The sequence below is a fragment of the Tinamus guttatus genome, unplaced genomic scaffold (assembly GCF_059628265.1).
Source record: "Tinamus guttatus ecotype Peru unplaced genomic scaffold, ASM5962826v1 Tinamus_guttatus_pri_ptg001147l, whole genome shotgun sequence".
In the NCBI taxonomy this organism is placed as follows: Eukaryota; Metazoa; Chordata; class Aves; order Tinamiformes; family Tinamidae; genus Tinamus; species Tinamus guttatus.
Window position 1 is genome coordinate 1 of NW_028289681.1, and position 22584 is coordinate 22584.

General features: G+C 68.4%; 1 protein-coding gene across 1 annotated transcript; it reads right to left on the reverse strand.

The window, feature by feature from the left end:
* Positions 1–2199: 2199 nt before the first annotated feature.
* Positions 2200–22208, reverse strand: LOC148590710 (proline-rich protein 12-like; the record flags this gene model as incomplete). The annotated part of the gene is made up of 4 exons (XM_088538686.1): positions 22098–22208; positions 13666–13778; positions 10711–10869; positions 2200–5396 (listed from the first exon to the last, which is right to left on the reverse strand). Coding segments are annotated over exons 1-4 (3555 nt in total), but the record flags the coding sequence as incomplete, so codon positions are not given.
* Positions 22209–22584: the final 376 nt, after the last annotated feature.

Genomic DNA, 22584 nt, shown 5'->3' on the forward strand with positions numbered 1-22584 from the left:
GGGGACAGGGTTGGGCGGGACACAGGGGATGGGGGGACAGGGATGGGGACACAGGGAATAGGGGGGACACAGGGGATGGGGACACAGGAATGGGGGGGACACAGGGGATGGGGGGGACACAGGGAATGGGGGGGACACAGGGGATGGGGGGGGACACAGGGGATGGGGGGACACAGGGATGGGGGGGACACAGGGATGGGGGGGGACACAGGGGATGGGGGGACAGGGTGGGGGGGGACACAGGGAATGGGGGGACACAGGGAATGGGGGACACAGAGAATGGGGGGGACACAGGGAATGGGGGGACACAGTTAATGGGTGACACCTGGTGGGCTCAGAGCAGCCCCCCGAGGTGCCCAGGATACCCCCATAGCCCCCCCCGCCCCCTGTGGTGCCCCCAAAGTCCCCTGTGCCCCCCCCGTGTCCCCACAGCACCCCAGTAGCCCCCCCAGGACACCCCATCATACCCCAAATGTCCCCCCAAGGTCCCCATAGCCCCCCAGCACCCCCAAATCCCCCCATCCCAGCCCCCTAGAGACCCCCAGGGCCCCAAATCTCCCCCAGCACCCCCAAATACCCCCCATCCCATCACTCCAGAGCCCCCCCAGCACCCCCAAATACCCTCCAACACTCCCAAATCCTCCCAGCAGCCCCCAAACCCCCATCCCAGCACCCCAGAGCCCCCCAAATACCCCCAGCACCCCCAAAGCCACCATTTCAGCACCCCAGAGTTCCTAAAAGACCCCCAAATCCCCCTAGCACCCCCAAATACCCCGATCCCAGCACCCCAGAGCGCCCCCAGCAACCCCAAATCCCCTCAGGACCCCCAAATAGCCCCCAGCACCCCCAAATCCCCCCATCCCCTCACTTCAGAGCCCCCCCAGGACCCCCAGATACCCTCCAGCCCCCCCAAATACCCCCAGGGCGCTCAAATCCTGCTCCCAGCACCCCCAAATCCCCCCATCCCACCACCCCAGAGCCCCCCCAGCATCACCAAATGCCCCCAGGATCCCCAAATCCCCCCAGCACCCCCAAAATCCCCCCCATCCCAGCACCCCAGAACCCTCCCAGCAACCCCAAGCCCCCTAGGACCCCCATATCCCCCCATCCCAGCACCCTAGACACTCCCCAGCACCCCCAAACCCCCCATCCCAGCACCCCCAAACCCCCCATCCCAGCACCCCCAAAACCCCCATCCCAGCACCCTAGACACTCCCAGGACCCCCAAATAGCCCCCAGGACCCCCAAATCCTCCCAGCACCCCCAAACCCCCATCCCAGCACCCCAAATCCCCCCAGCACCCCCAAACCCCCCATCTCAGCACCCCAGAGACCCCCTAGGACCCCCAAATCCCCCCAGCACCCCCAAACCCCCATCCCAGGACCCCCAAATCCCCCCAGCACCCCCAAATCCCCCCTTCCCAGCACCCCAGAGCCCCCCAAGCACCCCCAAATCCCCCAGGACCCCCAAATCCCCCCATCCCAGCACCCCCAAAATCCCCATTGCAGCACCCCAGAGCCCCCCCAGCACCCCCAAACCCCTCCAGGACCCCCAAATCCCCCAGCACCCCCAAACCCCCCATCCCAGCACCCCAAATCCCCCCAGCACCCCCAAAATCCCCATTGCAGCACCCCAGAGCCCCCCCAGCACCCCCAAACCCCTCCAGGACCCCCAAATCCCCCCAGCACCCCCAAACCCCCCATCCCAGCACCCCAAATCCCCCCAGCACCCCCAAACCCCCCATCCCAGCACCCTAGACACTCCCCAGGACCCCCAAATAGACCCCAGGACCCCCAAATCCTCCCAGCACCCCCAAACCCCCATCCCAGCACCCCAAATCCCCCAGCACCCCCAAACCCCCCATCCCAGCACCCTAGACACTCCCCAGGACCCCCAAATCCCCCAGAACCCCCAAACCCCCATCCCAGCACCCCCAAATCCCCCCAGCACCCCCAAATCCCCCCCCAGCACCCCCAAAATCCCCATTGCAGCACCCTAGAGCCCCCCAGGACCCCCAAATAGACCCCAGGACCCCCAAAACCCCCCCAGGACCCCCAAATAGCCCCCAGCACCCCCAAACCCCCCATCCCAGCACCCCAGAGCCTCCCTAGGACCCCCAAATCCCCCCAGGACCCCCAAACCCCCATCCCAGCACCCCCAAACCGCCCCAGCACCCCGAAACCCCCCAGCACCCCTCACCTTGAGCGGCTTGAGCGGCTCCAAGCCGCCGCCGCCGCCGTCCTCCTCGGCCCCCTTCTTCCCCCGTCCCCGTCCCCGTCCCCGCGGCTTCTTGGGCCCCTCGGGGACCCCGTGGGGCTCGGCCAGCGGGCGGATCCGGGGGCGCCCGCGCGGCCGGGGCGGCCCGTCCCGCTTGGGCTTGGTGGGTTTGCGCCCGCGCTTCTTGGGCCCCTCGGCGCCGCCGTGGGGACAAAAATCGATGTCCCCCATGGGGCTGAGGCTGGGCCGCGCGCGGCAGCTGGAGATGAGGTCGGGGAGGAGATCGGGGAGGCGGCGGCTGTTGAGGCGGATGTCGGCCGGCGCGTCCGCCTTGTCCTCGTCGTCCTCGAACTCGTACTCCTGCGCGTAGGTCTTCTTGGGCGCCGGGAAGGGCTCGCGCTTGCGCAGGAGGTGGAAGGACGACGTCTTGAGCAGCTTCTTGGGCTTGGACGAGCAGAACAGCGGCGACGGCAGCGGTGGCTTTGAGGTGACACCGTGGTGGCCGCTCTGGATGAGCCCCAGCGGCTCCGCGTTCACCGTGGACGGCAGCTCGTGCTTGGCGGCCTCGAGCGCCAAGTGCTGCTCGGTGGCCGCGCAGAAGCCGCCGCCGTAACCGGGCGCTGGTGGCGGCAGCAGGTCGTACGCGGGCGCTTTGAGCCCCTCGGGGCGCTCCATGGCGTTTGCGCCGTTGTCACCGGTGTCACCGGCGCTTTTAGGGAAGTCGTCGGGGCCGCACGGCGCCGGCCCGAACATGTCCTCCATTCCCGGGAAGAATCCGCGCTCCTCGTCCTGCAGCAGCGCGTCCGGGAAGCAGATGGACGTGAGCGGCACGAAGCGGCTCTTGGCGCCGGGGCTGCCGCCCTCGAACTTGGCGTCGCCGCCGGGCGCCGCGTCCGATTGCGGCGGCGGCGCCGGCGGCGGCGTCGGCGGCCCGGGGGGCTGCCCCACGGCGGCGGCGGCGGGCGCCAAGTGGGGCTCGAGGGCCAGCTCGGGCTCGAGGAAATCCTGCATCTCGGGGGGCTGCGGCAGCACCTCGAGCGCGGCGGGCGGCAGCGCGCGCAGCTGCGGCGAGGCCTGCGCGCGCCCGTGCTGCAGGTGCGCCTCCAGCAGCTGCAGCGGCTGTTGCGGCGGCGACGCGGCGCGCTGTTGCTGCGGTTGTTGTTGCGGTTGTTGCGGCGGTGGTTCCAGGAGGTGCACGTCGAGCGGCGCCCGCGCCTTGGCGCGCGCGTGCAGCTGGCTCTGCGTGTGCGTCAGCACCGACTGCAGCAGCGGCCCCGCGGCGCCCAGCGGCGCCAGCTCCGCCGGGGTGGCCGCGGTGGCATCCAAAAGGCCACCGAGATGCGGCTCCAACGAGGGCCCCTCGGCCACCATGCGCCCGTGCTCGGGGGTCTTCTGCATGAAGGGCAGCTCCTTGGTGGCACCATCAAGATGTCCCGGTGGCGCCTTCTTGAGCTCGGCCGCGTAGGAGCCCAGCGCCTGGTGGCCGTAATGCACCACGGACGTGGCCAGCCCCTCGCGCGGCCGCTCGCCCTTCTTCTTGGCCCCGTCCTCCTCCTCCTCCTCCTCCTTGAGCAGGGAGAGCTCCAGCGCGGCGCCCTCCAGGTTGGAGTTGGGCCGGATGACGCTGTGGAGCTGGTAGCGCTCCTCCTTGGCCAGCGCGCCGAACGCGCCCATGGCCTTGGCGGCGCCGCGCTCCTGGCACGCGCCGGGGCTCGGCGCCTGCAGCAGGTGCTGGATGAGGAAATCCTCGTCCTCGCTGCGCTCGGCGCCCAGCAGCTCCGCGTCGCCCTTGCCCTTGGCGTAGCCGCGCTCCAGCGCGCCGGCGCCGTAGCCCGGCGCCAGGAACGCCGCCGCCGGCGCCATCACGGCGCCCAGATACTTATGGGGCTGCCCCGGGGACGCGCCGCTCTGCGGCCGCGGCGCCGGCGGCGACTGCAGCGGCCGCGCGATGCCCGAGGGGCTGCCGTGGGGGTACGGCAGCGCCGGGCACGCCGGCGAGTGGCCGGTGCTGTAGCTGAGCGAGGGGCTGCCCGCGGGGAGCCCCTGCGAGTGCGGCGCGCCGTAGGCGCCCGCGGCGCCGGCCTCGCCGTACGGCAGCGCCTGCAGCGCCTCGGGCGAGTAGCTCTGCCCCGCGCACGGCTGCGCCGCCGCCGCGGCGCCCGCGTAACCGGGCGCCTTTTGCGCCGCGTCCGGCGTCGCGGCGGCGCCGAACGGCCCCGGCGGCTGCTGGGCGCCGCCGTAGCCGCTCGCCGGCCCCAGCGCCAGCAGCCCCGGCGGCGGCTGCCCCGGCGAATAGGCCGGCGACTGCCCGGCGATCACCGAGCTGCCCTTGGCCGCCGGCGCCGTGTAGCTGCTCTGGCACTTGGGGGTGGCCGTGGAGCGCGCCGGCTGCCGCGACGCCGAGTAGCTCTTGGATTTGGAGCCGGCGGCGGCGGCACCGGAATACGCCGGCGACTGGATGATGGGCCGGTACGCGGGCGCCTCGCGGGGCGTTTTGGGCGCCTGTTGGGCGCCCTCCGACGCGCCCGGCGCCGCTTCAGCGAGGGGGCTGCAGGGCAGCGCGGCGCCGCGGTGGGCGCCCATCTGCTGCTGGTAGCTCCCCCCGCAGCTCAAATAATGCTGCAACGAGTGCGCGCCGGGCGGCAGCGCCGGTTGTGCGCCGTTCCCGGTGCCGGGGCGCTGGTAGTGCTTGATGACGCTGTCCTGGCGCGGCACGGCGGGCGGCGCGCCGGCGAACACGGCCGCGTTGTAGAGCTGCGGCGGCGGCGGCGGCGGCGGCGGCTCGGCCGGCAGCAGGTTGAACTGCGAGGGCAGGTGGCGCGCGGCCGAGTCCGGCGCGGCGCGGTACGCCGAGCCCTGCGGCGGCGGCGGCGGCGGCGGCGGCGGCGGCGGCAGCGCCGGGCCCAGCACGGCCGTGGTGGCGGCGGCGCCGCCGAGGCGCTCGAAGCCCAGCGCGCCCTGCGCCGGTTTGATGTGCAGCAGCGGCGGCTCCGGCGGCGACAGGAGCCCGTTGGAGCCCGGGCTGAAGGCGGCGTCCAGCGAGGAGCTCACCGGGAAGCTGCGGCCGCCGAACGGCGCCGGGTGCTGGTAGGCGCTGAGCGCCGACGACGACGGGAAGGTGCCCGAGCCGGGGAGGGCGCCCGAGATGAAGAGCTCGGCCGGCGCCGGCGTGTGCATGGCTGCGGGGGGGACGGGGGGGGTCAGTAAGGGGGACACGGGGGGACATGGGGACACCCTGGGACACACAGGGATCCCCAGGGATGGGATGGGACCCCCAGGGACACATGGGGACCCCCAGGAGCCAGTGGGACAGGATGGGACCCACAGGGATGGGATGGGACCCCCAGGAGCCACTGGGACAGAATAGGACCCCCAGGGACACACAGGGATCCCCAGGAGCCACTGGGACAGGATGGGACCCCCAGGGAACCCCAGGGACACATGGGGACACTCAGGAGCCACTAGGACAGGATGGGACCTCCAGGGACACATGGGGACCCCCAGAAGCCACTGGGACCGGATGGGACCTCCAGGGAGCCCCAGGGACACAGGGGGACCCCCAGGAGCCACTAGGACAGGATGGGACCCTCAGGGACGGGATGGGACCCCCAGAAGCCACTGGGACAGGATGGGACCTCCAGGGAACCCCAGGGACACATGGGGACCCCTAGGAGCCACTGGGACAGGATGGGACCCTCAGGGACGGGATGGGACCCCCAGAAGCCACTGGGACAGGATGGGACCTCCAGGGAACCCCAGGGACACATGGGGACACCCAGGAGCCACTAGGACAGGATGGGACCCTCAGGGACGGGATGGGACCCCCAGAAGCCACTGGGACAGGATGGGACCTCCAGGGAACCCCAGGGACACATGGGGACCCCTAGGAGCCACTGGGACAGGATGGGACCCCTGGGACACACAGGGATCCCCAGGCACAGGATGGGATCCCCAGGGATGGGATGGGACACCCAGGGACACCCAGGGACATATGAGGACACCCAGGAGCCACTGGGACAGGATGGGACCCCCAGGGAACCCCAGGGACACATGGGGACCCCCAGGAGTCACTGGGACAGGATGGGACTCCCAGGGACACACAGGGAACCCCTGGGACCCCTCAGGACACACGGGGAACCCCAGGGACCCCCCTGGGACTCACGGGGAACTCCTGGGAAACCCCGGGACACACAGGGATCCCCAGGAGCCACTGGGACAGGATGGGACCCCCAGGGACACATGGGGACCCCCAGGAGCCACTGGGACAGGATGGGACTCCCAGGGGCACACGGGGATCCCCAGGGATGGGATGGGACCCCCAGGGACACATGGGGACCCCCAGGAGTCACTGGGACAGGATGGGACCCCCAGGGACACATGGGGATCCCCAGGAGCCACTAGGACAGGATGGGACCCCCAGGGACACATGGGGACCCCCAGGAGCCACTAGGACAGGATGGGACCTCCAGGGGCACACGGGGATCCCCAGGGACAGGATGGGATCCCCAGGGACCCCCCAGGGACACACAGGGAACCCCAGGAGCCACTGGGACAGGATGGGACCCCCAGGACACACAGGGATCCCCAGGGACGGGATGGGACCCCCAGGGACACACAGGGAACCCCAAGGACACATGGGGACCCCCAGAAGCCACTGCAACAGGATGGGACCCCCAGGGACTCCCCGGGACACACAGGGATCCTCAGAAGCCACTGGGACAGGATGGGACACTCAGGGACCCCGAGGGACACATGGGGACACCCAGGAACCACTGGGACAGGATGGGACCCTCAGGGACGCCCCGGGACACACGGGGACACCCTGGGACACACGGGGATCCCCAGGGATGGGATGGGACCCCCAGGGACACATGGGGACCCCCAGGAGCCACTGGGAAAGGATGGGACCCCCAGGGAACCCCGGGGGCACACAGGGATGGGATGGGACCCCCAGAGACACACGGGGAACCCCTGGGACCCCCCAGGACACACAGGGATCCCCAGGGACGGGATGGGACCCCCAGGAGTAACTGGGAAAGGATGGGATCTCTCGGGACACACAGGGATCCCCAGGGACGGGATGGGACCCCCAGGGACATATGGGGACCCCCAGGAGCCACTGGGACAGGATGGGACACCCTGGGACACACAGGGATCCCCAAGGACACATGGGGAACCCCTGTGACACCCCGGGACACACAGGGATGCTCAGGGACAGGATGGGACCCCCAGGGACACACAGGGAACCCCAGGAGCCACTGGGACAGGATGGGACCCCCAGGGGCACAGGTGGATCCCCAGGGAGGGGATGGGACCCCCAGGGACACATGGGGACCCCCAGGAGCCACTGGGACAGGATGGGTCCCCCAGTAAACTCCAGGGACACAGAGGGACACATGGAGAGCCCCAGGGACAGGATGGGACCCCCTGGGGACACCCACGGACACACAGTGACTGGGGGGGGGATGCATGGGGACCCCAGGGACACACAGGGGCTCACTGGGGACCCCCTGGGGACACATGGGGACTGCCCGGGACACACAGGGAACCCCAGGGACACATGGGGAACCCCTTGGACCCCCCAGGACACACAGGGATCCCCAGGGACGGGATGGGACCCCCAGGGACACAGGGGGACCCTCAGGAGCCACTGGGACAGGATGGGACCCCCAGGGACACATATGGAACCCCAAGGACAGTATAGAACAGGAGCCACTGGGACAGGATGGGACCCCCAGGAGCCACTGGGACAGGATGGGACCCCCAGGGACACATGGGGACTCCCTGGGACACACAGGGAACCCCTGGGACACCCCAGGATACATGGGGAACCCCCAAGAGTCACTGGGAAAGGATGGGACCCCCAGGGACACACGGGGACACACGGGGACACACGGAGATCCCCAGGGATGGGATGGGACCCCCAGGGACACAGGGGGACCCTAAGGAGCCACTGGGAAAGGATGGGACCCCCAGGGACACACAGGGATCCCCAGGGACGGGATGGGACCCCCAGAAGTCACTAGGAAAGGATGGGACCTCCAGGGACACACGGGGAACCCCAGGGACAGGATGGGACCCCCAGGAAACTCTGGGGACACACAGGGACACATAGGGACCCCCCAGGGACACACAGGGACCCCCCGGGGATGCATGGGGACACCCTGGGGACACATGGGGACCCCCAGGGACACACAGGACCCCCTGGGGGCGCACGGGGACCCCCCCCCCAGAGTCCCCAAGGACACACAGGGACCCCCTGGGGACGGACGGGGACCACCTGGGGACATGCGGGGATGCACGGGGCCACGTGGGGACGCATGGGGAGCCCCTGGGGACACATGGGGACACCTGGGGCCACAAGGGGACCCCCAGAGACACACAGGGACCCCCTGGGGACGCATGGGGACCCCCTGGGGACGCATGGGGACTCCCTGGGGACACACAGGGACCCCCTGGGGACGCATGGGGACCCCCTGGGGATGCATGGGGACTCCCTGGGGACACACAGGGACACACAGGGACCTCCCAGGGACACCCTGGGACCCCCCGGGGATGCATAGGGACACCCTGGGGACACACAGGGACCCCCTAGGGACGCACGGGGATGCATGGGGCCATGTGGGGACATGCAGGGACCCCCTGGGGACACACGGGGACACCTGGGGACACACATGGCTGCACGGGGACACCTGGGGATGCACAGGGACGCCCTGGGGATCCCCTGGGGACACACAGGGACGCATGGGGACCGCCTGGGGACACGTGGGGACGCATGGGGACACCTGGGGCCGTGTGGCGACACCTGGGGCTGTGCACAGGGATCCATGGGGACCCCTCGTGGACACCTGGGGACACCTGGGGCCACACAGGGACCCCCTGGGGCCACGTGGGGACACCTGGGGACCCCCTGGAGCCCCCAAGGACACACAGGGACCCCCTGGGGATGTGCGGGGACACCTGGGGACACACAGGGACACCTGGGGACACACGGGGACCCCCTGGGGCCACACGGGGACACCTGGGGATGCACAAGGACCCCCTGGGGACACACAGGGACACCTGGGAACACACGGGGACACCTGGGGATGCACAGGGACGTCCTGGGGATCCCCTGGGGACACACAGGGACGCATGGGGACCGCCTGGGGACACATGGGGACGCATGGGGACACCTGGGGCCGTGTGGCGACACCTGGGGCTGCGCACAGGGATCCATGGGGACCCCTCGGGGACACCTGGGGACACCTGGGGCCACACAGGGACCCCCTGGGGCCACGTGGGGACACCTGGGGACCCCCTGGAGCCCCCAAGGACACACAGGGACCCTCTGGGGATGTGCGGGGACACCTGGGGACACACAGGGACACCTGGGGACACACGGGGACCCCCTGGGGCCACACGGGGACACCTGGGGATGCACAAGGACCCCCTGGGGACACACAGGGACACCTGGGAACACATGGGGACACCCTGGGGCCGCGCGGGGACGCATGGGGATGCCCAAGGCCACATGGGGACCCCCTGGGGATGCACAGGGACCCCCTGGGGATGCATGGGGACCCCCTGGAGCCCCCAAGGACACACAGGGACCCCCTGGGGACGTGCGGGGACACCCTGGGGATGCGCGGGGACACCCTGGGGACACATAAGGACACCTGGGGCCACAAGGGGACGCATGGGGACCCCCAGGGACACACAGGGACCCCCTGGGGGCGCATAGGGACACCTGGGGACACACAGGGACACCCTGGGGCTGCGTGGGGACGCATGAGGACCCCCTGGGGACACCTCGGGGACACCTGTGGACACACAGGGAAACCCTGGGGACGCATGGGGACCTCCTGGAGCCCCCAAAGACACACAGGGACACCCTGGGGACGCATGGGGACACATGGGGATCCCTGGGGCCACACAGGGACCCCCTGGGGACACATGGGCACCCCCTGGGGACACCCCGGGGACACCTGGGGACACACAGGGAAACCCTGGGGATGCATGGGGACGCACAGGGACACCCTGGGGACGCATGGGGACCCCCTGGAGCCCCCAAAGACACACAGGGACACCCTGGGGACGCATGGGGACACATGGGGATCCCCGAGGACACCTGAGGACCCCTGGGGACACCTGGGGACACCTTGGGGACATGGGGACACGGTGACACCCTGACCCGTCTGCCAGGAGGGGCTGCGGAACTGCGAGAGCAGCGACAACGCCGTGCGGGGACACACAGGGACCCCCTGGGGACCCCCTGGGGACACCTTGGGGACATGGGGACACCTTGGGGACACCTTGGGGACATGGGGACGCCTTGGGGACACACTGACCCGTCTGCCAGGACGGGCTGCAGAACTGCAAGAGCAGCGACGCCGCCGCCGGCCCCAGCTGCGGCCGCGTGGGGACACACGGGGACCCCCTGGGGACCCCTGGGGACCCCTGGGGACACCTGGGGACACCTTGGGGACACCTTGGGGACATGGGGACGCTCACCTGTCTGCCAGGACGGGCTGCGGAACTGCGAGAGCAGCGACGAGGCCGCCGGCCCCGGCTGCGGCCGCGACTCCAGCGCCGAGATGAGGTTCATGACGGAGGCGTCGGGCGGCGCCGCGCCGGCCGCGTGGAGCCCCGCGTCGAACAGCCCGGACAGACCTGGGGACATGAGGGGACATGGGGACATCGAGGGGACATGGGGGGACATGGGGACATCGGGGACATGGGGGGACATGGGGACATCGGGGGGACGCCCCGGCTGCGTGCAGCCCCGCGTCAAAGAGCCCGGACAGACCTGGGGACAATGGGGACATTGAGGGGACATGGGGACATGGGGACATCAGGGGACATGGGGACACAGAGGGACATGGGGACAATGGGGACATCGAGGGGACATGGGGGGACATGGGGGGACATGGCGGTGACACCCCGGCCGCGTGCAGCCCCGCGTCGAACAGCCCGGACAGACCTGGGGACACGGGGGGACATGGGGACATCGAGGGGACATGGGGGGACATGGGGACATTGAGGGGACATGGGGACATCGAGGGGACATGGGGACATGGGGGCGCCGGCCGCGTGCAGCCCCGCATCGAAGAGTCTGGAGAGACCTGGGGACACGGGGACACGTGGGGACATCGGGGGACACGTGCGGACATGGGGACACGTGGGGACATCGGGGACATGGGGACACGGGGGGACATCGGGGGACATGGGGACACAGGGGCACCGGCTGCATGCAGTCCTGCATCAAACAGCCCCGACAGACCTGGGGACATGGGGACATCAGGGGATGTGGGGACACGGAAGGACATGGGGACACAAGGGGACATGGGGACACATGGGGGAGACACGGGGACACGGGGACCCCGGTGGACACGCACTGGGGACCCAGGGGACCCGGTGGCCGCATGGGGACCCAGAGGACACGCGGGGCTGTGGCGGTGACACATGGGGACACGTGGGGACACAGCGGTGACACGCGGCAGGGACACACCGTGACATGCGGGGCCGTGTGGGGACCCAGAGGACACACAGTGACACACGGGGACACGTGGTGGTGACCCGCGGTGACATGCGGTGACATGCGGGGACACGCGGGGATGTGTGGGGACCCAGAGGACACGCAGTGACACAGGGGGACACGCGGTGACCCGCGGCGACACGCGGAGGTGACCAGTGGTGACCCGTGGTGACACGCGGTGACATGTGGTGGCGGTGACATGCGAGGACACGTGGGGATGTGTGGGGACCCAGAGGGCATGTGGGGCTGCAGCGGTGACACGCGGGGACACGCGGTGACCCACAGAGGTGACACGCGGAGGTGACACACGGTGACACGCAGTGACCCGCGGTGACCCGTGGTGACACGCGGAGGTGACACGTGGAGGTGACCCGCGGTGACACGTGGTGACCCGCGGTGACCCGCGGAGGTGACACGCGGTGACCCGTGGTGACACGTGGTGACATGTGGCGACATGCGGAGGTGACCCGTGGTGACACATAGTGACTCGCGGTGACCCGTGGTGACATATGGTGACCCACGGTGACCTGCGGTGACCTGTGGAGGTGACACGCGGTGACCCGCGGTGACATGCGGCGACCTGCGGTGACACGTGGTGACCCGCGGAGGTGACATGCGGTGACCCATGATGACACGTGTTGACCCGCGGAGGTGACACGCGGTGACACGTGGTGACCCACGGTGACCCGCGGTGACCCGCAGAGGTGACACGCGGTGACAGGCGGTGACACGTGGAGGTGACACGCGGTGACCCGCGGTGACCCGTGGAGGTGACACACGGTGACACGTGGTGACACACGGTGACCCGCGGTGACACGCGGAGGTGACACGCGGTGACACGTGGTGACCCACGGTGACCCGTGGAGGTGACCCGCAGTGACCCGCAGAGGTGACACGTGGTGACACGTGGTGACACACGGTGACACACGGTGACCCGCAGTGGTGACACGCGATGACCCGCGGTGACATGTGGTGGTGACCCGCGGAGGTGACCCGTGGTGACACACAGTGGTGACACACGGTGACCCGCGGAGGTGACACACGGTGACACGTGGAGGTGACACGCGGTGACACGTGGAGGTGACACACCGAGGTGACCCGTGGTGACACACAGTGGTGACACACGGTGACCCGCGGAGGTGACACACGGTGACACGTGGAGGTGACACGCGGTGACACGTGGAGGTGACACGCGGTGACATGTGGAGGTGACACACCGAGGTGACCCGCGGTGACACACGGTGACACACAGTGGTGACACACGGTGACACGCGGTGACCCGCGGTGACTCGCGGTGACACACGATGACCCGCGGTGACACACGGTGACACACAGTGGTGACACACGGTGACCCGCGGTGACCCGCGGTGACACACGGTGACACACGATGACCCGTGGTGACACACAGTGGTGACACACAATGACCCGCGGTGACACATGGTGACACACGGTGACCCGCGGTGACTCGTGGTGACACACGGTGACCCGCGGTGACCCGCGGTGACACGCGGTGACACGCGGTGACATGTGGAGGTGACACGCGGTGACACACGGTGACACACGATGACCCGCGGTGCCCCGCGGTGACTCGCAGTGACCCGCGGTGACACACAGTGGTGACACACGGTGACCCGCGGTGACCCGCGGTGACACGTGGTGACACGTGGAGCTGACACACGATGACACACGATGACCCGCGGTGACCCGCGGTGACTCGCGGTGACACGCGGTGACACACGGTGACACACAGTGGTGACACACGGTGACACGCAGCGACCCGTGGTGACCCGCGGTGACACACGGTGACACGCGGTGACACGCGGAGGTGACACACGATGACCCGCGGTGACATGTGGAGGTGACCCGTGGTGACACACGGTGACCCGCGGTGACTCGCGGTGACACGCGGTGACGCGGTGACGCCGTCCTACCTGGCGGGTGGTGGTTGGCCGCATAGCCCTGCAGCGGGTGGGGGGCTCCGTACGGCTGCCGGTGCAGGAGGTCGGCGTCGGGGTGCGTGGCCCGCGCGCCCCCGTACACCAGGCTGGGGACAATGGGGACAATGGGGACAATGAGGGGACATCAGGGACATGGGGACAATGAGGGACACGAGCGTGGCCCGCGCGCCCCCGTACACCAGGCTGGGGACAATGGGGACAATGAGGGGACATCAGGGACATGGGGACAATGAGGGACACGAGCGTGGCCCGTGCGCCCCCGTACACCAGGCTGGGGACAATGGGGACAATGAGGGGACATCAGGGACACCAGGGACACGAGCGTGGCCCGCGCGCCCCGTACACCAGGCTGGGGACAATGGGGACAATGGGGACATTAGGGACAATGGGGACAATGAGGGGACATCAGGGACACCAGGGACACGAGCGTGGCCCGCGCGCCCCCGTACACCAGGCTGGGGACAATGGGGACAATGAGGGGACGTTAGGGACATGGGGACAACGAGGGACACGAGCGTGGCCCGCGCGCCCCCGTACACCAGGCTGGGGACAATGGGGACAATGAGGGGACATTAGGGACACCAGGGACACGAGCGTGGCCCGCGCGCCCCCGTACACCAGGCTGGGGACAATGGGGACAATGGGGACAATGAGGGGACATCAAGGACACCAGGGACACGAGCGTGGCCCGCGCGCCCCCGTACACCAGGCTGGGGACAAGGGGACAATGAGGGGACATTAGGGGACATGAGGGACACGAGCGTGGCCCGCGCGCCCCCGTACACCAGGCTGGGGACAAGGGGACAATGAGGGGACATTAGGGACAATGGGGACAATGAGGGGACATGAGGGACATTAGGGACACCAGGGACACGAGCGTGGCCCGCGCGCCCCCATACACCAGGCTGGGGACAATGGGGACAATGAGGGGACATTAGAGACACCAGGGACACGAGCGTGGCCCGCGCGCCCCCGTACACCAGGCTGGGGACAAGGGGACAATGGGGACAATGAGGGGACATCAGGGGACATTAGGGACACGAGCGTGGCCCGCGCGCCCCCGTACACCAGGCTGGGGACAATGGGGACAATGGGGACATTAGGGACAATGGGGACAATGAGGGGACATCAGGGACACCAGGGACACGAGCGTGGCCCGCGCGCCCCCGTACACCAGGCTGGGGACAATGGGGACATGGGGACAATGAGGGGACACCAGGGACACCAGGGACATGAGCGTGGCCCGCGCGCCCCCGTACACCAGGCTGGGGACAAGGGGACAATGGGGACAATGAGGGGACATTAGGGACAATGGGGACAATGAGGGGACATCAGGGACACCAGGGACACAAGCGTGGCCCGTGCGCCCCCGGACACCAGGCTGGGGACAATGGGGACAATGAGGGGACATTAGGGACATGGGGACAATGAGGGACACGAACGTGGCCCGCGCGCCCCCGTACACCAGGCTGGGGACAAGGGGACAATGAGGGGACATTAGGGACATTAGGGACATCAGGGACGCAAGCGTGGCCCGCGCGCCCCCGTACACCAGGCTGGGGACAAGGGGACAATGAGGGGACATCAGGGACACCAGGGACACGAGCGTGGCCCGCGTGCCCCCGTACACCAGGCTGGGGACAATGGGGACAACGAGGGACAATGCGGGACCACGTGCACGGAGCGAGCACGGACCTGGCACGAGGGTTTGCACGGGGGTTTGCACGAGGGTTTGCACAAGGGTTTGCACGGGGGTTTGCACGGGGGGTTGCACGGGGGTTTGCACAAGGGTTTGCACGGGGGGTTGCACGGGTGGTTGCACTGGGGTTTGCACTGGGGTTAGCACGAGGGTTTGCACGGGGGTTTGCACGAGGGTTTGCACGGGGGTTTGCACGAGGGTTTGCACGGGGGTTTGCACGGGTGGTTGCACTGGGGTTTGCACGGGGGGTTGCATGGGGGTTTGCACGGGGGTTTGCACGGGGGTTTGCACGGGTGGTTGCACTGGGGTTTGCACTGGGGTTTGCACAAGGGTTTGCACGGGGATTTGCACGAGGGTTTGCACGGGGAGTTGCACAAGGGTTTGCACTGGGGTTTGCACGGGGGTTTGCACGGGGGGTTGCACGGGGGTTTGCACGGGGGTTTGCACGGGGGTTTGCACTGGGGTTTGCATGGGGAGTTGCACGGGGGTTTGCACGAGGGTTTGCACGGGGGGTTGCACGAGGGTTTGCACGGGGGGTTGCACGGGGGGTTGCACTGGGGTTTGCACTGGGGTTTGCACAAGGGTTTGCACAAGGGTTTGCACTGGTGTTTGCACTGGGGTTTGCACAAGGGTTTGCACGGGGGTTTGCACGGGGAGTTGCACGGGTGGTTGCACTGGGGTTTGCATGGGGGTTTGCACGAGGGTTTGCACGAGGGTTTGCACGGGGGTTTGCACGGGAGTTTGCACGAAGGTTTGCACAAGGGTTTGCACAGGGGATTGCACGAGGGTTTGCACGGGGGTTTGCGCGGGGATTTGCACAAGGGTTTGCACGGGGGTTTGCACGGGGAGTTGCACGGGTGGTTGCACTGGGGTTTGCATGGGGGTTTGCACGAGGGTTTGCACGGGGGGTTGCACGGGAGTTTGCACGAAGGTTTGCACAAGGGTTTGCACAGGGGATTGCACGAGGGTTTGCACGGGGGTTTGCACGGGTGGTTGCACTGGGGTTTGCACTGGGGTTTGCACAAGGGTTTGCACGGGGGTTGCACGAGGGTTTGCACGGGGGGTTGCACAAGGGTTTGCACGGGGGTTGCACGAGGGTTTGCACGGGGGTTTGCACGGGGGTTTGCACGGGAGTTTGCACGAAGGTTTGCACAAGGGTTTGCACAGGGGATTGCACGGGGGTTTGCACGGGGGTTTGCACGGGGGTTTGCACGGGGATTTGCACAAGGGTTTGCACGGGGGTTTGCACGGGTGGTTGCACTGGGGTTTGCACTGGGGTTTGCACAAGGGTTTGCACGGGGGGTTGCACGGGGGTTTGCACGAGGGCGCCGGGTTTGCACGGGGCGCACGGGGGTCACCCAGGGCTGTTGCACGAGGGCTGCACAGGACCCTTGCACGAGGGTCGCTCAGGACCTTGCACGAGGATCGCACAGGGCCTTTGCACAAGGGGCACACAGGACCCTTGCACGAGGGTCACACAAGGCCCTTGCATGAGGGCCACATGGGACCTTTGCACGAGGGTCACGTGGGGCCCTTGCACGAGGGTCGCACGGGGCCCTTGCACGAGCGTCACACAAGGCCCTTGCACGAGGGCTGTGCACGAGCAGCGTCGCACGGCCCCTGTGTCTCCCTTGCACGAGGGTCACACGAGGCCCTTGCACAAAGTTCACACGGGACCTTTGCACGAGGGTTGCACGAGGCCCTTGCACGAGGGTCGCATGGGGCCCTTGCACGAGGGTCGCACGAGGCCCTTGCACGAGGGCTGTGCACAAGGGCGCCGTGCACAAGGTGCACACGCAGAGCTTGCACAAGGGGCACTTGGGACCCTTGCACGAGGGCTGCACAGGGCCCTTGCACAAGGATTGCACAAGACCTTTGCACGAGGGCTGCAGGGGCCCTTGCACGCGGGTTGCACAGGGCCTTTGCACGAGGGTCACACAAGGTCCTTACACGAGGGTCACACAGGACCCTTGCACGAGGGTCGCATGGGGCCCTTGCACGAGGGCTGTGCACAATCAGCGGCGCGTGGCCCCTGTGCCTCCCTTGCACGACGGTTGCACAGGGCCCTTGCACAAGGGCTGTGCACGAGGGCACCATGCACAAGCTGCACACGCAGAGCTTGCACGAGGGGCACACGGGGCCTTGCACAAAGATTGCACAGGACCCTTGCACGAGGGGCACACAGAGCCCTTGCACGAGGGTCACCGGGGGCCCTTGCACGAGCGTCACAGGGGCCTTGCACGAGGGTCACACGAGGCCCTTGCACGAGGGCTGTGCACGAGGGCGTTGTGCACAAGCTCCGCATGCAAAGCTTGCACAAGGGTGACACGGGGCCCTTGCACTACGGTTGCACGGGGCCGTTGCACAAAGGTCGCATGGGGCCATTGCACGAGGGTCCCATAGGGGCCTTGCACGAGGATTGCACGGGGCCCTTGCACAAGGGTCTCATGGGCCTTTGCACAATGGTTGCACGGGGCCCTTGCACAAGGGTCGCACAGGGCCTTGCACGAGGGTTGCACGGGGCCCTTGCACGAGGGTCATACTGGGCCCTTGCACGAGGGTCGCATGGGGCCCTTGCACGAGGGCTGTGCACAAGCAGCGGTGCATGAACCCCGTGGCACCCTTGCACGAGGACTGCACGGGGTCCTTGCACGAGGGTCGCACAGGGCCTTTGCACCAGGGTCGCATGGGGCCCTTGCACGAGGGTCACACGAGGCCCTTGCACGAGGGCTGTGCACGAGGGTGTTGTGCACAAGCTCCGCACGCAAAGCTTGCACAAGGGTGACACGGGGCCCTTGCACTACGGTTGCATGGGGCCGTTGCACAAGTGTTGCACGGGGCCTTTGCACGAGGGTCCCATGGGGGCCTTGCACGAGGATTGCACGGGGCCCTTGCACAAGGGTCTCATGGGCCTTTGCACAATGGTTGCACGGGGCCGTTGCACAAGGGTCGCACGGGGCCTTGCACGAGGGTTGCACGGGGCCCTTGCACAAGGGTCATACGGGGCACTTGCACGACGGTCGCATGGGGCCCTTGCATGAGGGCTGTGCACAAGCAGCGGTGCATGGCCCCGTGTCGCCCTTGCACGAGGACTGCATGAGCCCTTGCACGAGGGTCACACGGGGCCCTTGCACGAGGGCTGTGCACGAGCAGCCGTGCACGGCCCCCACGTCAGCCTTGCACGAGGCCCTTGCACGAGGACTGCATAGGGCCCTTGCACGAGGGCTGTGCACAAGGGCGCCGTGCACAAGCTGCACACGCAGAGCTTGCACAAGGGGCACATGGGGCCGTTGCACGAGGGCTGTGCACAAGCAGCGGTGCATGCACCCCGTGGCACCCTTGCACGAGGACTGCATAGGGTTCTTGCACAAGGGTTGCACGGGGCCATTGCACGAGGGTCCCATGGGGGCCTTGCACGAGGGTTGCACAGGGCCCTTGCACAAGGGTCTCATGGGCCTTTGCACGGTGGTTGCATGGGGCCGTTGCACAAGGGTCGCACAGGGCCTTGCACGAGGATTGCACGGGGCCCTTGCACGAGGGTCATATGGGGCACTTGCACGACGGTTGCACGGGGCCGTTGCACGAGGGCTGCGCACAAGGGTCGCACGGGGCCCTTGCACAAGCGTCACACAGAGCCCTTGCACAAGGGGAGTGCACGAGCAGCGGTGCACGGCCCCGCGTCACCATTGCACGAGGCTCTTGCACGAGGACTGCATGGGGCCCTTGCACAAGGGTCGCCCGGGGCCCTTGCACGAGGGTCACATAGGGCCCTTGCACGAGGGTTGTGCACAAGCAGCCATGCACAGCCCCACGTCGCCCTTGCACGAGGCCCTTGCACGAGGACTGCACAGGGCCCTTGCACGAGGGTCACACGCGGCCCTTGCACGAGGATGCCACGTGCAAGGAGCACACGCAGCCATTGCACACGGGTGCCGCACACAAGATCCATGCACGGGGCCGTTGCACAAGGGCTGTGCACAAGCAGCAGCGCACGGCCCCCGCGTCGCCCTTGCACGAGGACTGCACAGGGCCCTTGCACGAGGGCTGTGCACAGGGCCTTTGCACGAGGGTCGCACGAGGCCCTTGCACCTTCCTCCGGTTGCACCGGAGCCTCCCCCTCTTGCACGGAGCCTCAACCGGTTGCACGGAGCCTCCTCCCGGTCGCACCGGGCTCCGCTGCATCTCCCCCCCATTGTACCGGACCTTCCTCCCGGTTGCACCGGAGCCTCCCCTGGTTGCATGGACCCTCCTCCCGGTTGCACCAGGCCCCGTTGCATCTCCCCCTTGTTGCACAGAATCTCCCCGGTTGCACCGGACCTTCCTCCCAGTTGCACCCGGCTCTGCTGCACCTCCCCTGGTTGCACCGGAGCCTCAACCGGTTGCACCGGGTTCCGCTGCATCTCCCCTCCATTGCATCGGACCTTCCTCCCGGTTGCACCGGAGCCTCCCCTGGTTGCATGGACTCTCCTCCCGGTTGCACCGGGCTCCGTTACATCTCCCCCCCATCACACCGGACCTTCCTCCCGGTTGCACCGGGCCCGTTGCACCTTCCTCCCAATTGCACCGGAGCCTTCCCTGGTTGCACCGGGTTCCGCTGCATCTCCCCCTTATTGCACCAGACCCTCCTCCCGGTTGCACCGGGGCCTCCCCGGTTGCACCGGACCCTCCTCCCAGTTGCACCGGGCTCCATCGCATCTCCCCCGGTTGCACAGAGCCTCAACCGGTTGCACTGGAGCCTCTCCCGGTTGCACCGGGCTCCGCTGCATCTCCCCCCCTCATTGCACCAGACCTTCCTCCCGGTTGCACGGAGCGTCCTCCCGGTTGCATTGGACTCCGCTGCATTTCCCGCATGTTGCACGGAGCCTCCCCGGTTGCATGAACCCTCCTCCCGGTTGCACCGGAGCCTTCCCTGGTTGCACCGGGTTCCGCTGCATCTCCCCCTCATTGCACCGGACCCTCAACCGGTTGCACCGGAGCCTCTCCCGGTTGCACGGGGCCCATTGCACCTTCCTCCCGCTTGCACGGACCCTCCTCCCGGTTGCACCGGAGCTTCTCCCGGTTGCACCGGGCCCGTTGCATCTCCCCCGGTTGCACAGAATCTCCCCGGTTGCACCGGACCTTCCTCCCGGTCGCACCCGGCTCTGCTGCATCTCCCCTGGTTGCACCGGACCCTCCTCCCGGTTGCACCGGGCTCCATCGCATCTCCCCCGGTTGCACCGGACCCTCAACCGGTTGCACGGACCCTCCTCCCGGTTGCACCGGGCTCCGTTGCATCTCCCTCCCATTGCACCGGAGCCTCTCCCGGTTGCACGGGGCCCATTGCACCTTCCTCCCGCTTGCACAGACCCTCTCCCGGTTGCACCGGGCTCTGCTGCATCTTCCCCGTTTGCACCGGACCCTCAACCGGTTGCACCGGACCCTCCTCCCGGTTGCACCGGGCTCCATTGCACCTCCCCTGGTTGCACCGGAGCCTCAACCGGTTGCACCGGGCTCTGTTGCATCTCCCCCACATTGCACTGGAGCCTCCTCCCGGTTGCACCGGAGCCTCCCCGGTTGCACCGGACCTTCCTCCCGATTGCACAGACCCTCCTCCCGGTTGCACCGGGTTCCACTGCATCTCCCCCTCATCACACCGGACCTTCCTCCCGGTTGCACCGGGCCCGTTGCACCTTCCTCCCAATTGCAGCAGAGCCTTCCCTGGTTGCACCGGGTTCCGCTGCATCTCCCCCTCATTGCACCGGACCCTCAACCGGTTGCACCGGAGCCTCCTCCCGTTTGCACCGGACCCTTCTCCCGGTTGCACCGGACCCTCCCCTAGTTCCATGGACCCTCCTCCTGGTTGCACCGGGCTCCGCTGCATCTCCCCCTTGTTGCACAGAATCTCCCCGGTTGCACCGGACCCTCCTCCCGGTCGCACCGGAGCCTCTCCCAGTTGCACCGGACTCCGCTGCATCTCCCCCCCATTGCACCGGACCCTCCTCCCGGTTGCACCAGGCCCGTTGCACCTTCCTCCCACTTGCACGGACCCTCAACCGGTTGCACCGGACCCTCCTCCCGGTTGCACGGAGCCTCCCCAGTTGCACCGGGCTCCATTGCATCTCCCCCAGTTGCACCGGACCCTCCTCCCGGTTGCACTGGACCCCCCTCCCGGTTGCACCGGGCTCTATTGCATCTCCCCCACATTGCACCGGACCCTCCTCTCGGTTGCACCGGAGCCTCAACCGGTTGCACCGGAGCCTCCCCGGTTGCACCGGACCCTCCTCCCGGTTGCACCGGGCTCCATTGCACCTCCCCTGGTTGCACCGGACCCTCAACCGGTTGCACGGACCCTCCTCCCGGTTGCACCGGGCTCCGTTGCATCTCCCTCCCATTGCACCGGAGCCTCTCCCGGTTGCACGGGGCCCATTGCACCTTCCTCCCGCTTGCACAGACCCTCTCCCGGTTGCACCGGGCTCTGCTGCATCTTCCCCGTTTGCACCGGACCCTCAACCGGTTGCACCGGAGCCTCCTCCCGGTTGCACCGGACCCTCCTCCCGGTTGCACCGGGCTCCATTGCACCTTCCCCCATTGCACGGACCCTCCCCCCGGTTGCACCGGACCCTCCCCGGTCGCACCGGAGCCTCCCCCCGTTGCCCGGACCCCCCTCCCGCTCGCCCCGGCCCCTCCTCCCGTTCCCGCTCCCCCCCCCCCCCGCCGCCGCGCGCACCTGGCCTTGGCCGAGCGCTCGTAGCTCCAGCCGGGCCCGGCGCCGAGCGGGTCCCCGAAGCCGGTGCCCGGGTAGTTCCTGTCCATGGGCGGCGGCGGCGGCGGCCGCGGCGGCGGCGGCGGCGGCGGGAGGGGGCGGGGGGGGGGGACCGGGAGGGGGGAGGGTCCCGGGGGGGGCGGCCCCGCCCCCGGGGCCGGCGGCGGCGGCGGCGGCGGGAGGGGGCGGCGGGAGCGGTCACGGAGCCGCCATGTTCGCGGGGCCGCCGCTTCCTCCCACAATGCCCCGCGCGGCGGCGGCGGCGGCGGGGAGGGCGGGGCGGGGCGGGGGGAGCGGACGGGGCCGAACGGGGCTGAACGGGGCTAAAGGGGGCCGAATGGGACTAAATGGGGCCGAATGGGACCGGACGGGACTAAATGGGACCGAATGGGACTAAATGGGGCCGAATGGGGCCGAACGGGACTAAAGGGGGCCGAATGGGACTAAATGG